This window comes from Antedon mediterranea, chromosome 3 (assembly GCF_964355755.1).
Source record: "Antedon mediterranea chromosome 3, ecAntMedi1.1, whole genome shotgun sequence".
Classification (NCBI taxonomy): Eukaryota; Metazoa; Echinodermata; class Crinoidea; order Comatulida; family Antedonidae; genus Antedon; species Antedon mediterranea.
The window spans coordinates 2,516,130-2,530,805 of NC_092672.1; the positions used below are offsets into that span (position 1 = coordinate 2,516,130).

Sequence of the window (14,676 nt, forward strand, 5' to 3'; positions counted from 1 at the left end):
TAGTGGGAACCAAGCTTAAGTATAAGAACATTACAAAAAGCAAAATTTATATGTGTGACCTCGGAAACCAGAGTTCACATACGCCGCTTACGTTTATATATGTTAATAAACTTTTTGGTTGATTAAACCATCAACAACAAAACAGCGCAATTATAATATCATAATACAATAATAACGACAAAAGATGGATCAATGGAGTTCAGTTGCTACGGTGATATTAGGTATAAAATAGAAAACAATTTTTTCTCTCATATAGAGACTCTAGGCCCTAGGCCTAGGCTAGCTGCCTAAACAAACCTGGCAGGTCTAGGTAACTGCCTGCTGGCTGGCCTCCGCCGTACTAATTTAATTACTAGGCCTAACTAGCTAGGCCTAGGCCTAGCCTAGATAGAGGCATCGGTCTAACTATTAATAAGTACAGTAGGCTACTACCATACCTCAGGGTAAGCCTAGAGGACTAACTAGGCTGCTAATTGAGTATATTAATTGTTTTGTTGTTGATGAAATAGATTTACTAATGTCATGATGATACTGATGAATACGAATAGGCCTACTAGGCCTAGGCTTAAAATCAAGGTCACTAGGCCTACCTAGGCCTATAGTCATTTTATTAATTTTAAAAGAAATGATTAGTTTATGCATGCTATAAAAGAATTCACAATTGATTAATTTCGGGACATTTAATTTTTAATTGAATAACTTATAATATTTAATATGGTTTTAAAATGTACAACATTTTACCAGGGAAATAGCAGACAAGCCCGCCAGCTATGGGATGCGGGGCTTCACAGAGTTACGACTACAAGTACGATGTTAGCCAACAGTGGGAGAGCGCTCGTATGACAATTGACATTCAGAAACACGGAGACAAACCAGTCGTCAAGAGGTCCGGATGGAAGACTGTGCGGATCTTCGTTTCTTCTACGTTTCGTGATTTTCATGCGGAGAGAGAAGTTTTAGTGAAAGAGGTACAGTAGAAAGTGTGTATGATTAGCTCATGCTAAACTTTATATTCAGTTTAAATGTGTGTTTATTGAATAATAAAAATTGTATACTATATATTTATAGTATAAAATACTATATAAAATATCTTTAGTATTAAATAAAAATTACACATATTGGTTGGCATATGGACAAAAACCCTTTCAAAATATTCAAAATCATTTGTCTTTTTTAGGTTTTTTCTGATTTACGTCAGTGGTGTGAAAAACGGAGACTTCATCTTGTTGAATGTGACTTGCGATGGGTAAGACTGTGTTTTTGTATTGCAACGAACATAGTTCACAACTCTGCAGTTAAAAATTTATTCAATTATTTCTTGTTTTAAATTATCAAAGATAAAACCAAAGTAATACAAAATTAAGCTCAATTAGTTTTACTATGTTGAAATAATGATAGATGTACATAATAGGTAAATATTTTTGCCCTAATTTACAGGGTGTTCCAAAAGACACAACAGCCGAAGAGACGCTGCGCACATGCCTCGGAGAGATCGACAGGTGTTACCAAGACAACATCATGCCATTCTTTCTTAACATGACTTGGTAATTATGTGTTTTTGTAACTGATCAGTTATAAGCCCAGCCTGGGGTAATTGTTTCTCATTTTTTCAATATATCCTTTGAGTGAGTGGCCGAGAGGTTAAGACAGTGGAACCGAAATTACATAGTCATAACATCGGCAAGGGTTTGAGGCTCACTCGCTCCATGGCTCTGGTGGAAGAACGAGTCTTCTCGGATAGAACTATAAACCATAGGTCAAGTGTGCACACCTAGCTCGTGGACTTGAACCAAGTACATCTTTCGAGACTGCCACTGATCATAATGGGGCCCTCTGAGAGACTTTGACTGATGAGGTCACCCACTATAAATAAATAATACAAAACAAAAAAAATATTTCTTCTCATATTAATATTATTTCTCCTTCATTTAGTGCTCGTTGTGGGTGGATCCCAACGGACAAGGAAGTTCCTGATAGTGTGTACTCTGAATACAGATGGATAAAAGGATTATCAGTGACAGAAATGGAGATAATTCATGGTGCATATCGAAAGGACAATCCTAATTGTAATTAACACACAAATATATAAAAGAATGCTTTGACGCAGTTTTTAGTGGTTTTACCTACCAAACCCAATCCTGTGTTCAACCAACCTTGAAAACAAGTTTTTTTTAATTGTACTTTTTTTCAACAGCCTTGTTTGCAATTAGAGGCACAGCATTCCTAGACTCACTTCCTACTCAATATAAGGATGATTTCATAGACTCCAGTCCAGTCGCTGAACACAAACTGAAAGTCCTTAAAGATGTTCTCTCCGATAGATTTCTGGTTTGTATCTGATTCAGTAACTGTTGAAATAGTAATGAATTAAATTCCTAATTGTCCTATTTTTTTGTGTAGTATGCATATATAACAAGTTTAATTTGTATAATTTCAGTCTGATCAGGTTTTTACTTACGACTGTACATATGCTGGTGTTGACACAGACACAGGAAAGGTCAGCCTTGATGGTCTACAAGGAGCGTTTACAAACAAGGTACTTGTACATTAATCCGTAAATTCAATCTCTAGCAAAATATTATTATCATTATTTTAGGCTCTGTCTACACGTTATCAAACTAGTTTAACAACAAATGTGTGATGTGCCAAAATATGGTCACATCACATTTCGTTTGTTACTAAGTTTGATAGTGCAGACAGAGCTTTAGATATAGTTTTGACATATGCATGTACCCTTTTTAACATTTATTTTACCTTATTTTAAAAGGTTTTCAAGTTTTTCCATGAAAGAATAGCGGAACAGTACCCAATTCAAGAGGGTGAACTTGACGTGTACGAGCAACAGAAAGAGGCGCACGAGGCGTTTATGAAAAATAGATGTAGCGTCGTGCTCGGTCGAAATGAAATCTTAGACAAGGTAAGAAAATTAAGAAAGATCAGAGACTATGGCAAGAAATTGAGGAAGCTTGAGAATGAAATTTAAGGAAAATGACGCGAAAGGAATAATGTCAAAAATGTTTTAGGATAAAACATTCTACTCTTGTGCACTTTTCCTGTTAGTGGTCAAAGGTCACTGAAAGAATTGCGCATCGCATGTATCACTAATTGAATTCACAGTTCCATTATTTTTCCAGATAACAGGATATGTGACTGATCTTGGTACGGGTAAGCCATTGATCCTGACAGGAGGACCAGGAACGGGCAAATCATCAATAATGGCAAAAGCAGCTGATGTAGCAACTCAACATGCTAGTGGTGGCGGTAGAATTCAAGGGTACATGCTATTATTGTTTGTATTCATTGATGCTTAAATTCCTGGTGTGGTGCCCTCCTTCCAATCTTACTAGTCTGGGTTCACGTCATAGCTGAATGTTTTTACTTTTCACCAGCAAACTATATTTTAAATAATCTATCTCTAAATATTATGGGATGGATTTATTTAGAACATTTTGCCTTGATTTAGAACATATTAAGAAATTCGTCTGAATTAAAAAATTTGACAAAGACAGTTTTTTTTTCTAGTGGTGGAGATGCAGGTTGGCATGTCTTCTACCATTTTGTGGGTGCCATTCCTGGGTCAACAGATCAAGAAATGATGTTAAAGAGACTCCTTAAGGAACTCAAAATCTGTAATGTAAGTTAATACTAATAGAGCATTATGGCGCAGTGGCAAAGGATTATGGGACTGGCATGCAAGATTAAACCATTTTCTTTAATACAAATACACACAATAAATCGCCATGTCCATATATGGGCACATCACATTTTTTTGTCACATAAAGATTGATAGTGTACACAGTGCTTTACAATTTGTTTTTTAAAAACATCTTTCAGCAATGGTAGTTAGAAAGAAAATTGTTACATTTTATTTAAATTTTTTGCAACAGGATTCCAATATGCCGAAAAATTATGAGGGCACTGCTCAACTGTTAGCTGGTGTATTATCAAATCCAAATTCAAAGCCTGTTATCTTATTGGTTGATGCTCTCAATCAGGTACTGTCTTGAAATTCTTTAAAGTGTTCATGTTTATTTACCACATTAAAACTATGTACGTGACCGAAAATTAAAATAGTATTAGATATATATTCATATCAGTAACATTTATAAGATTCCCCCAACAAGAATATCATACAGTGCTAATAGCACTTGAAAGGCCCTTTGTCTCCCTCTATCTCTCTTTAAGTCACATGGCTGGTCCTAACCAATGAAATCTGCTTCCGAGCAGGCGATAAGTAGTTTGTTCTATTATTTTATTGTTTATTTAATTTGTAGTTCATATATTTTAGGTTGATGAGGAGAAAGGACACGGCACGTTAAGTTGGTTGCCACGTAAACTTGCTCCACAGGTTCGCTGTATATTCTCAATGATAAATGAGACGCCACCACACGTAACACTTTTAGCACGACCACAAGGCCCAATTGAAGTTCCTGTTACGCCACTTGATATTGCATCCAGAAAGGTATGTATACTGATTAAATTAAAACAATAAGAGTCTTTTCAACAAATTGTTTTTGTACATATCTTGGTCATGTTCTTTATGTTACAGTTCCACTGTTTTGACCGCTTGGCCACTCGCTCGGTAAAATAAGATTTTATTGGTGTTTACAGGAAATTGTGTTAGAGATTTTAGGCAACTACCACAAGAAGCTTGACCAAGAGCAGATGACCTGTCTGTTGTCAAATGAAGCGTCTAAGAACCCTCTGTGGCTTTCTATTGCGTGTGAAGAACTACGCGTATTTGGAGATTTCAGTCGAGTCACAGAAAAAATCAAGTCACTAGCAGATGATCTCCTCGAGTAAGTTGTGAAAGAAAATTCTAATTATTAATTTATTTGTTTCCTTTAAAAAATTTATAAATTATACTTGATTCTTTTTTAGTTTGTTGGGGCAAGTACTGTCCCGGTTTGAACAAGAGAATGGTGGAATGTTGATGATTGCAACGCTATGTTTACTGGAAACTTCGTCTCATGGACTTCTTGAAACTGAACTGCTCTCAATTCTTGGTGGTGATTTGTCGCTGCTCACGCCATCTAAAGAAAACTTTGAGAAATTACAGAAAAGTTTGTTTTCTTGCATTTTATTTTGGTCCAAAAAATTGGGCACCCTTGAGTTATTTTAAAATATAAAATGAGTTTCAAATGAGATCAAATTTTGTTTACTTTGTAAACAAATTGTAAAAAAATGTGTTATTAACTCAACAGACAAGGAAAATCAAGATGTTCAACCCGTCCACAACCAACCTCTATCAGCTGCTAAATGGGCAGCTGTGTACCGTGCACTGCGTACATTTCTCAGGCCCTTCGGTGACAGTGGTGAGGGCAGGCTTGATTTCTACCACCGATCAGTTAGTAAAGCTGTACGAAGAAAGTAAGCATAATTATTATATTTGATTAATAATGATTGATAATTCACTTTATTTAAATACAGAATTATTTATTTTTTTTTTATTGACAGATATTTTTATGCGGAAGACAATTCGGACAAAGAAGATGTGTATGCATTTTGGCACCTCACTCTTGCAAACTTTTTCGAGCACGAGCAGAACATGGATCGCAAAGTTGAGGTAAAATAATAGTGAGACGTCTTACTTTGACAGTAGTAGGCCTATACATGTTTATTAAGGCACTACCTTTTATAATCACAACAACAATGCATTTTTTTAGTCTATGAGTTTTTGACATGGTCATATTTTATTTCTTGATATGCTGTATACCTTTTCTCTATAGGAGTATCCATACCATCTTGTGAAAATAAAGGACACTGTCCGCTTGGCTAAATGTCTGACTGAATGGCCAATCTTTGACCAGCTCTTCAACAACAAATACAGCTCCCAGCTTCTTGCTTACTGGCGACAGGTGCAATCATTTATGTTAATAACACGTAGTAAATTCCTGTCTTTTGATTGGATGGTTGTGGAGCACATGACGTACAATAGTACACAATATATAATGACCGTTAAATAGTTCGTTAAATGTATCTTCTCGCGTATGGAAAAAAATAACATCATTACTGTGATTCTGGGCCTACCTCTTATTCAGTCTAATTCAAATGACAGGAATATATTTACTGTAGATGTTATATAAAACAAATAATGAATGTTTATATTAATGGAATGGTACAAACAATGCTCATACATTGATTATTTGTATTTTTTAAATGTTAAAACCTAACCGTGGTCAGCATAAATTTGTTTACTTTATTATTAATTTTACTTTGTATTTTAGTACTCTCAACAATTTCAATTTATCATTTTAGGCGGGAGATTATAAATTTATGGAGAGGCAATATCGTAACATTCTTGAATCAATTGATAAGGAGGCTTTTGGACTTGAAGAGTATTGCATACGATATGAACATATTGCAAGACTTCTGTAAGTTTTCCACAATTAAAACTAATGCTGACATGATGTGAGTGAAATGTATGATCAAGGCCACACTGCAAAAGGAGACAGTATGTTTGTGTGGTGGTGAAATTGAGATAATTTTAATATCTCTGTTCAGTTAGATATGAAAACGTTCCTATAACACTAAGTTTGATTATTTGTTCTCATTCAGAGTACAAGCTGGTGAATATTCAAAAGCGAAAGGCTACATAGATATCGCCCTCAACATTGAAGAGGAACAGCTCAGTGGCCGACCAGAACGGTTGGTGGAGCTATTTGCTCTCTATGGTGAACTCTATGAGGAGGTGAGTGTAATAACGCCATTAATATAACCTACAATTACTACCATGTTTTTTTACCATTAGCCAGTGGAATAACGCAGGTGCAAAAGGCCCAGTTTAGCACTCCTAAGGGCCCTCCAACGCTGGGTAGTTCATGCTATGGGGCCCCTGGGTTTAGCCAGTGATCGTTCATAGCCATTACGCGACTTCCATTAGCAAGACAAAATACTCGATTTTTAAAACTTAAATTTCACATTTCCCCTTTCTTTCAGATTTCTAAATCACATGAATTTGTCGAGGAGGACACCATCAAAGAATTAAAGCCATCCATTGAATTCTTCAGAAAATCTATAAAAATACGTGAGACATTGCAAGGAGACCATCACAAAGTATTAAATCGTTTTTAACATACTCATATGTATATCGAAGAGTATAAATATGATATGCTATGTTACTGTATAATTGTTTTAACAATTACCATAGCATATTCTCTATAATCTGTCTGTTATTAAATTAGTTAGGACTGGAAACGGTACAGTAAGTGGAAAATTCCATAGCTTGTCCGACGTAGAATCTGTATATCCTTAGTGGAAACCTTCCGTCCGCTTCGTGATAGTATGTAAATGGTCATTTAAGGAATAACATATATAAAAAAATATAACATATTTTTATTACCTTTATACTGCTCGCCTGTGTAAATTGGCTTGTAGTCTTTTTTATTTAGTGATTGTGAAAATTAATTTTGTTAATAATAATTGTCTTACTATGTCAATCTTTTATATTAGGTAACATCCGGCTGATAGTAACCCAATTTTTAACCATTTTTTCAGTACAAAATGGGTATTTCATTATTGTCATTGTCATTTTTACTAAACTCTTTCTACGAATGCGGAGGCGATGTTGCAGTTGAAGCAAAAGAGGAGGCATTTGAGCATGTTGAAAAAGCACTCATTATTTTTCACAAGGTATAAATATTACATGCATCATTCCAATTTGACATCCAAGATAACATTTGGCAACATTTATTTAAACCAATAGAACATAATTATAAGAATTTAAGAATTTGAATACAATATGTGATTTACATTTGAAAGATGATATATAAATGAAATAAAAATTTAATAATAGTATTAATTTTATGAGGATATGATTGATCATATATTCTATCGGTTCGAATCATAACTAGAAGTTGAAAGAACTTGTCTCAAAACGACCCACGGACAGATACAATATAAAATGAATAATTTGAATTTCATATTGATGTATTCCAGTAGGAACACTGTTAGCATTTACCTTATTTTGTTAAGAAATTATTAAATAGTTTTTTAGAAGATTTTAATAATTTGTCATGGATGGTCAGAAAACATTATGTATTTTCCTTGTTATTGATTTTGTTGCTTTAGTTGGAAGATCTTGGAAGAAAGGCAGAGGCTAGCTTGACTAAAGCCACTTTATATGAAAGAGGCTCAGAGGACCAAATTGAGGTCAGTAGTACATAGAAGTAGTATTTTGACTTCTCTCCATACGCTAACATGGCATTCTCTCCATACACTAAACATGGCATTCTCTCCATACGCTAACATGGCATTCTCTCCATACGCTAACATGGCATTCTCTCCATACGCTAACATGGCATTCTCTCCATACGCTAACATGGCATTCTCTACATACGCTAACATGGCATTCTCTCCATACGCTAACATGGCATTCTCTCCATACGCTAACATGACTTCCTTCCTGGCATCCAGTCAATGATGATATTAAGAAAGCCTGCAAAGAATCAGCCGTATACTCTGAAAGCAAAGGAGTAAACGTCTCCAAATTTTAAACATACATTTTATTGGTTGATTAGCCAAAAATAGTTTCATGCTAGTGCTATAAGACCAAAAATCTATTGGAATAAGTTTCAAGAAGAGACTTAAATTGCATTAAGGACTTAGACTGACACCCACTGATGGATGTAAAATGGAAGTTAATTGAAAACTAGCCCATGGGATTAAAGCCAATCATTCCAAAAATAAAAACGGAACGATCAAAAAATGTTATTGTAAACTTTGGTCTCTTTCACAAGTGGTAGGCATACATATCCCTGCACAGTCGCTTCGTTCCCTGACTTGACTTCAGTTTGTCTGTTCTTCGATGTTTTTGTGTTTTTTGATTTATATCGTTGATGGATTTGATATATTTTTTCATTTAAGTATAAGTATATATTTTTGTATAATTCAACCCAAAAGTTGCAATAAAAGTATTTTATCAGTTTTTTTTAAAGCTGAACTTTCAGAAGTCTGTGATAGTGTAGTAGATTCTATTTTACTCTTTTTCTCTTTAAATTTTAAGTGGTACAACAAAGCATATGAAGAGTGCGAACAAGCGTATGGTTTAAATTGTAAGCTGATGACTTCAGTGCTGTATAATATTGGTATCCATTACGAAGACAGAGATGAATTCGACAGGGCCTATGAGTATTTGGTCAAGTCTCTAGAGGCGAGTGTTGAGGTGAGTTGACATAAACGTTCACTTCAATCAGAGTTTTCAATTCTGTAAAACGGTGTTGCTGTTTTCTAAAAATTAGTTTACATTTTACATTTCATTTACATTTTCACTAAGCTGTTAAGAATTATAAGTGTGACAAGAGAACGTAGTTTTAAATACTACCTTTTTTCACAAACATTATTATACCAAATACTATGAATTCACTACATTTTTACTTCAAACTGTATCCAAATAAACTGTGTATTATTTATATTCTGTAGGTGTTTGGAGAAAACCACCCAAAGACAAAGTCTACCAGAAATGTTTTAGAAGATCCAACCTATCCATATATAAAGATAAGGCAGAAGAAGAGTACAGAAATAGACGACATATAATCTAGAAGAGTATCATAAACATACTAATTACTAAAATCAAAAGAAAGAAATGTTCCCCCAGCAGAAATTTAGTGGAAAGATTTCAGAGCTGTAAGCAGGCAGATAGGGAAGAGAATAAGGCCCTTTCTTCCAGAAATTTTAAATTGGAAAGGGTTTTGGGTACTGAACTAGAAGGTGAAAATCCACTATATATCCTTACACCACTGCAGTGTATTATCATAGGCAGATCAAAGAGAAATCCACCTAAAAAACTCCACAAAATCTTGAAAATACATTTCAAAGATTCTGCAGTAGTACTATGTTGTACAGCTTTATATAAGTATGTGTACTAACACATGGAATATCAGTGGTGATTCTGAGTTAAAAATATTTTCATTATAATTTGTAAGATATAGTGATTGTATTTAGATACCAGTTAAAATGCTGCCTATTTCAATATAATGTTGATCACGAAAAGAAATAAAACCCCATCCAGTTTTATAATATATATATATTTATAATCATAAATATCTTTCATTTAAAAAAAAATAAATTATTGTAGTGCAATAAACAATATTATATAATATTTTATGTGCAAATTTGTTTCTAATGTTCGGTTTGGCATTACTTTTTCGTTTTTTTCTTTTTACGGAAGGGATTAAATTTATTAAAACGACAAAATAACCTATTCAAATTCTGATTTAATTATTCTTTATTTTTTCATGTTTTTGGGGGACATACATCTTTAATACTTGAACTTGGTGAATCTTTATTTAATTTAAACTATGATGATTTTATGTAACAAAATAAAGAGCAAATAAATATAAAGTATATATTAATTTTACCCACATACTTAATAATTAATAAAAAATAAATGATCGTGTGAGGATGACCTATTGACCTAAAAACTCTGGAGTTTGATGTTGGTACCTTTCACACCAAAACACCGGGGTGTCCCCGCAGTTCCCCAGCTGTTCAACTCCGCAGTTTTAAACTCCGGAGTTGCTTGATTTTACCCTTCACACCAAAACACCAGGGTGTCCCCGCAGTTCCCCAGCTGTTCAACTCCGCAGTTTTAAACTCCGGAGTTGCTTGATTTTACCCTTCACACCAAAACACCGGAGTGTCTCCGGAGTTTTGCTTTTGGTGTGAAAGGGGCATAATACACGACACAGATCTAGTAGTAAATATCAAAAGATGTTTAATTTAATAACGCAACATAAATAAATATAATACAGAGGAACACTACGTACTATAAAGTTTTTGGTAATGTTCATAATTCTGTGTATTGAATGACAATCATACATATCTTTTACTTCTCTATTCTATTATACGCCTATTTTAAAGTTTAACACCTCTTTCTTTTCGTACGCGTAACGCAAAAAAAGTGAACAATTGCTCGTATTGCGTTCGTAACGATTTTTTAACAAGCTCTTATATTCTATACCATAGGCTAACAAACAGCCTTATACGTTTTATCTCCTTCTTAGTCCCCACATTTAACCCCTTTTAAATGATGTAAACTTTACAATTATAATGTAGGCTGCGGCCTACCTTTACCATAAAGTTTGGTTCCCACTAGAACGTAACGCAAGGACGTAAACGCAACGCAAGCGTTTTAACCAATGACAAGCGAAGTTATAGACGGTTAGCAATCACAAGCGAATAAGCCATCGCTTGTGATTGGTCAATTCACTTGCGTTGCGTTACGTCCTTGTGTTGCGTCGCTAGTGGGAACCACGCTATAGACCTAATGCAAAACTTAAATTAACAAAATGTACAAAAAAAACATAAGAGCACGTCAAAATTAACAAACAACACCCTTCATTTTGATACTGTATAGGCCTACTGTAATTTCGTAATCTATTTTTATTTGTTAATAAACTACAAAAGTATAAAATTTACTATTTTCAAGGTGGTGCAATTTTTTGTTTGCTATTAAATGTTTTGCATAAACATATTTACATATTTTGTAGTTGTTTTCGATTCCACCTGGCGGTGACCCACCCCGGTCTTGAAAGAGGCGTCGTAGGCCTTATTTACAAACTCATACGAGCTCGACTTAAAAGTCGAAAATCATCTACGCTTTAAATCTTGATTTTTATTAGAGATCATGAAATTTGACGAATCACAGCAATTACCAAATTACAGCTTCTGATTGGTCAAATGTCTAAAGTTTGCGCGTACTTTCTGGTATTGCGCGCGTCCTAAAGTGAAAAACAAACTTTAGTAGTGACAGCTATGCAAGCAACTTCTTGTTACCATTTTAAATATCTCTCTCGCTGAAATATATTTCTTTGGTTGCCGGTGCAAATAAAAAAAGAAGTCCAACAACAACTTGGAATAGTAGTACGCCCCATCCAAGTCCGTATCCCCAACTAAACTCCCATTCCTTGCGGAATTGATACACATCCGCCTGGAGGATTAGGATAGGAAATGTAACCAATACGGCAAACAGTAAAACACCTATATGAATACAAGGAAAAATAATACATGATATACAAAATATTTTGACGTACACACTCGTTTGCTTTTGTACGGATTAGCCGACTTTCTGTATCGATTATCTCTGTTTTTATCTTTAATCACAAAGATCACCTATTACAATTCTTCAAAGTCACGAATTTAAAATCTTTTTTTTTAATTTAAAAATGTATAAATCGGTGTTACTCTCTTAATTACGTCTGGTAATGTTAATCAGGAAGTATGATAGATAGGCCTATTAAAGCTCTGTCTACACTATCAAACTAGTGTGACAAACTAGTGTGACAAACTAGTGTGACAAACAAGTGTGATATGCCTAAATATGGTAGTGATATGGCACCATCATGTCCATATATCATTTTTGTTGTCGCATACAATTTGATAGTGTAGATAGAGCTTTATGAACATTTGCCGTGTCTCACATCAGTCTATTGTGTCGATTCCATCTAGTAATGTTTCGTTCGTTCGTCGGCCATCTTCATCTACGAATCGACTCCCCCTCCCCCCACCACCCTTTCCCAACCCATCTGTCCACTATATACTCTTGCAAGCACCCGTTCCGTAACCCTTGGAAATTGGTCCCTAACGTAGACCTACACAACCATTATCATTATTTACAACCAGCACAACGTCATGAGTTCGTACTTCTTTGTTATCATTATATTGATACTACATTCATATTCTGTTCATCCTAAGATTCGTCGCAATTTTATATATTTCTGTTTCGTCATTTGAATCACGTCATTTTAATTAGTCAAAAACCCACCTGACAAAATAACTGCGATGCCGCCAATTGTGGTAAGTCTTCGTTTAATCGGACGGGCTGTAAACCAAGAGATGGTAACCAGCACTGCTCCGACGATCATTGCTAATAATGACAAAATTGATAGGACCTGGCAGGCAGACAACCATGCTACAGTGAGAAAAATAAATAGCTGTAAACTGTTAGGCCCTAGGCCTGAATATCGTCAACTCTCTCTATTACACTGTGATCTTTTCTTTCTCAACTTGTAGCGCCCAAAAAATCAATAAAACCTCCCGAACGATTCAAATGACGATTAAGCCTGTTTAATAATGTCAGATTTCATATTCCATCTAATTTTTGTGACGCAACGAACTTACAACCAATCAGCTCAAGATTCAATTCGCGCGCATAGATACGGTACCACCGGTTGTGATGCAAGCTCACTCGCGCATAAATCGATTAACTGCTTTGTCTTGTCAACTGAAGTACCCGATATCGAGGTCATCAAAATGCGCATACTAAAGGTCATTAAGGCCTATAAATGACCGGTAACCGGTATACCTACATTCATACAATTAAATAGGCCTATTTTCGATTTACGAAATATATAGCAGCATACATTTCATAAAGAAGTAGGTTATAATTTCACCCGGACCTTCATTATTGAACAATTAATGTTGACATAGCTAGTAGCATGTAATGCTGTACGGTACCAACATCAAATTCTCACTATTGTTAATCAAAATACGGTTAGTACGTCATCAACAAAACAAAAAATACACACACATAAGAACAAAAATAACACAAACAACCAAATACGAACTCACATTCTGTGACCGCCTTATAGCAAGAGACCTCTTTTTGTTGCGGGGGCGTGGTGGGGATGGTTTCCCCTACGGCAGGGATAACATTGGCTGTTGGAATGACTCTGTTGCTCCCGTTATAGCATTCTCTCCATAGGCCTTGTCTGTACCCAGATTCACTGTGTATCCAATACGTGTTACCGTTGACCGCAATGAATAAAATGATCCCAATCCACAGAAGAATGTACGCTATTGCTTTATATGGTTTCCAGATAGTAGTTGTAACAATGTTCGCCTCTTGTTCCATTTTGAGCACGCAGACGACGATAACTATCCTGCCATTTAATTATTTCAAACCTGGCGTATAAATTAAAAATGTCCTAATGTTTATGGGTAATTAGTAGCTGGCGTGGAATGCCTCAATACGTTTACACGTTAATGTTTTACTTGTGTATGAAGCACCGCCTCCACACTGTCGTCTGCAACGAGAAAGTGACGGGTTATTTAAACTCGCGCGGAATGTGAAACAGATACTCCACGTCTCGCCAGCAGATCCTCTGTTGTTGTCTCTTTATGTTTTATGACCTTTGAATACAACAGGGGGTTGCAAGACTATAAGCATACGTTTTGCGTGTTGAATGGTAAATTGAGTGTCGAGTTTAAAATATCTGAAGTTCATTAATATAATACCATATGTAATTTAAGCACTAACGTTTGGTAGGACCATACCCTAAGTGTCGGTTTTGGTATCTAATACCGTACCAAACGTTAGTGCTTAAATTACCTATACCACACAAACTCCGCACCTCAACACCACCACCCCCCCCCCCCCCCCACCCCCACATACCCCCTATCCCGCTACTATGCAATCAATTGCGAAAAGCTTGAATAAAGGCCATACCTTCATTATGAAAGCTATTAAACGAATAGGCCTATTTAAAACTTCAACAATTCAAAAGCGACGACGACCATCAATTAATCAGTCCGATAAATAATAATATTAAAGATACGGTGTATACTCTGCCTTAGAACCTACCTTTGTCCTTGTTCTTCTTGTAAAGTTTGCCTCTCGACGGATCATCCACTGTATTATTGACTACATTTATGTAAGGGGTATACAAACTTACTTCA

At 35.3% G+C, this 14,676-nt stretch overlaps 2 protein-coding genes across 2 annotated transcripts; one reads left to right on the forward strand and one right to left on the reverse strand.

Moving 5' to 3' along the window:
* Positions 1-116: 116 nt before the first annotated feature.
* LOC140044503 (TPR repeat-containing protein DDB_G0287407-like) lies at positions 117-10,072 on the forward strand. The gene is made up of 24 exons (XM_072089032.1): positions 117-221; positions 745-968; positions 1,178-1,246; positions 1,438-1,544; positions 1,933-2,066; positions 2,195-2,328; positions 2,438-2,536; positions 2,768-2,917; positions 3,135-3,274; positions 3,523-3,634; positions 3,888-3,995; positions 4,289-4,462; positions 4,612-4,799; positions 4,882-5,063; positions 5,205-5,370; positions 5,458-5,566; positions 5,730-5,858; positions 6,259-6,374; positions 6,559-6,691; positions 6,940-7,056; positions 7,498-7,632; positions 8,071-8,151; positions 9,005-9,163; positions 9,421-10,072. Exons 2-24 carry the CDS (start codon positions 771-773, stop codon positions 9,532-9,534), a joined length of 3,054 nt encoding a protein of 1,017 aa, XP_071945133.1. The 5' UTR covers positions 117-221; positions 745-770; the 3' UTR covers positions 9,535-10,072.
* Positions 10,073-10,276: 204 nt separating this feature from the next.
* Positions 10,277-14,640, reverse strand: LOC140043344 (transmembrane protein 47-like). The gene is made up of 4 exons (XM_072087846.1): positions 14,582-14,640; positions 13,570-14,024; positions 12,764-12,910; positions 10,277-11,979 (listed from the first exon to the last, which is right to left on the reverse strand). Exons 2-4 carry the CDS (start codon positions 13,850-13,852, stop codon positions 11,780-11,782), a joined length of 630 nt encoding a protein of 209 aa, XP_071943947.1. The 5' UTR covers positions 13,853-14,024; positions 14,582-14,640; the 3' UTR covers positions 10,277-11,779.
* Between the last annotated feature and the right edge of the window lie 36 nt (positions 14,641-14,676).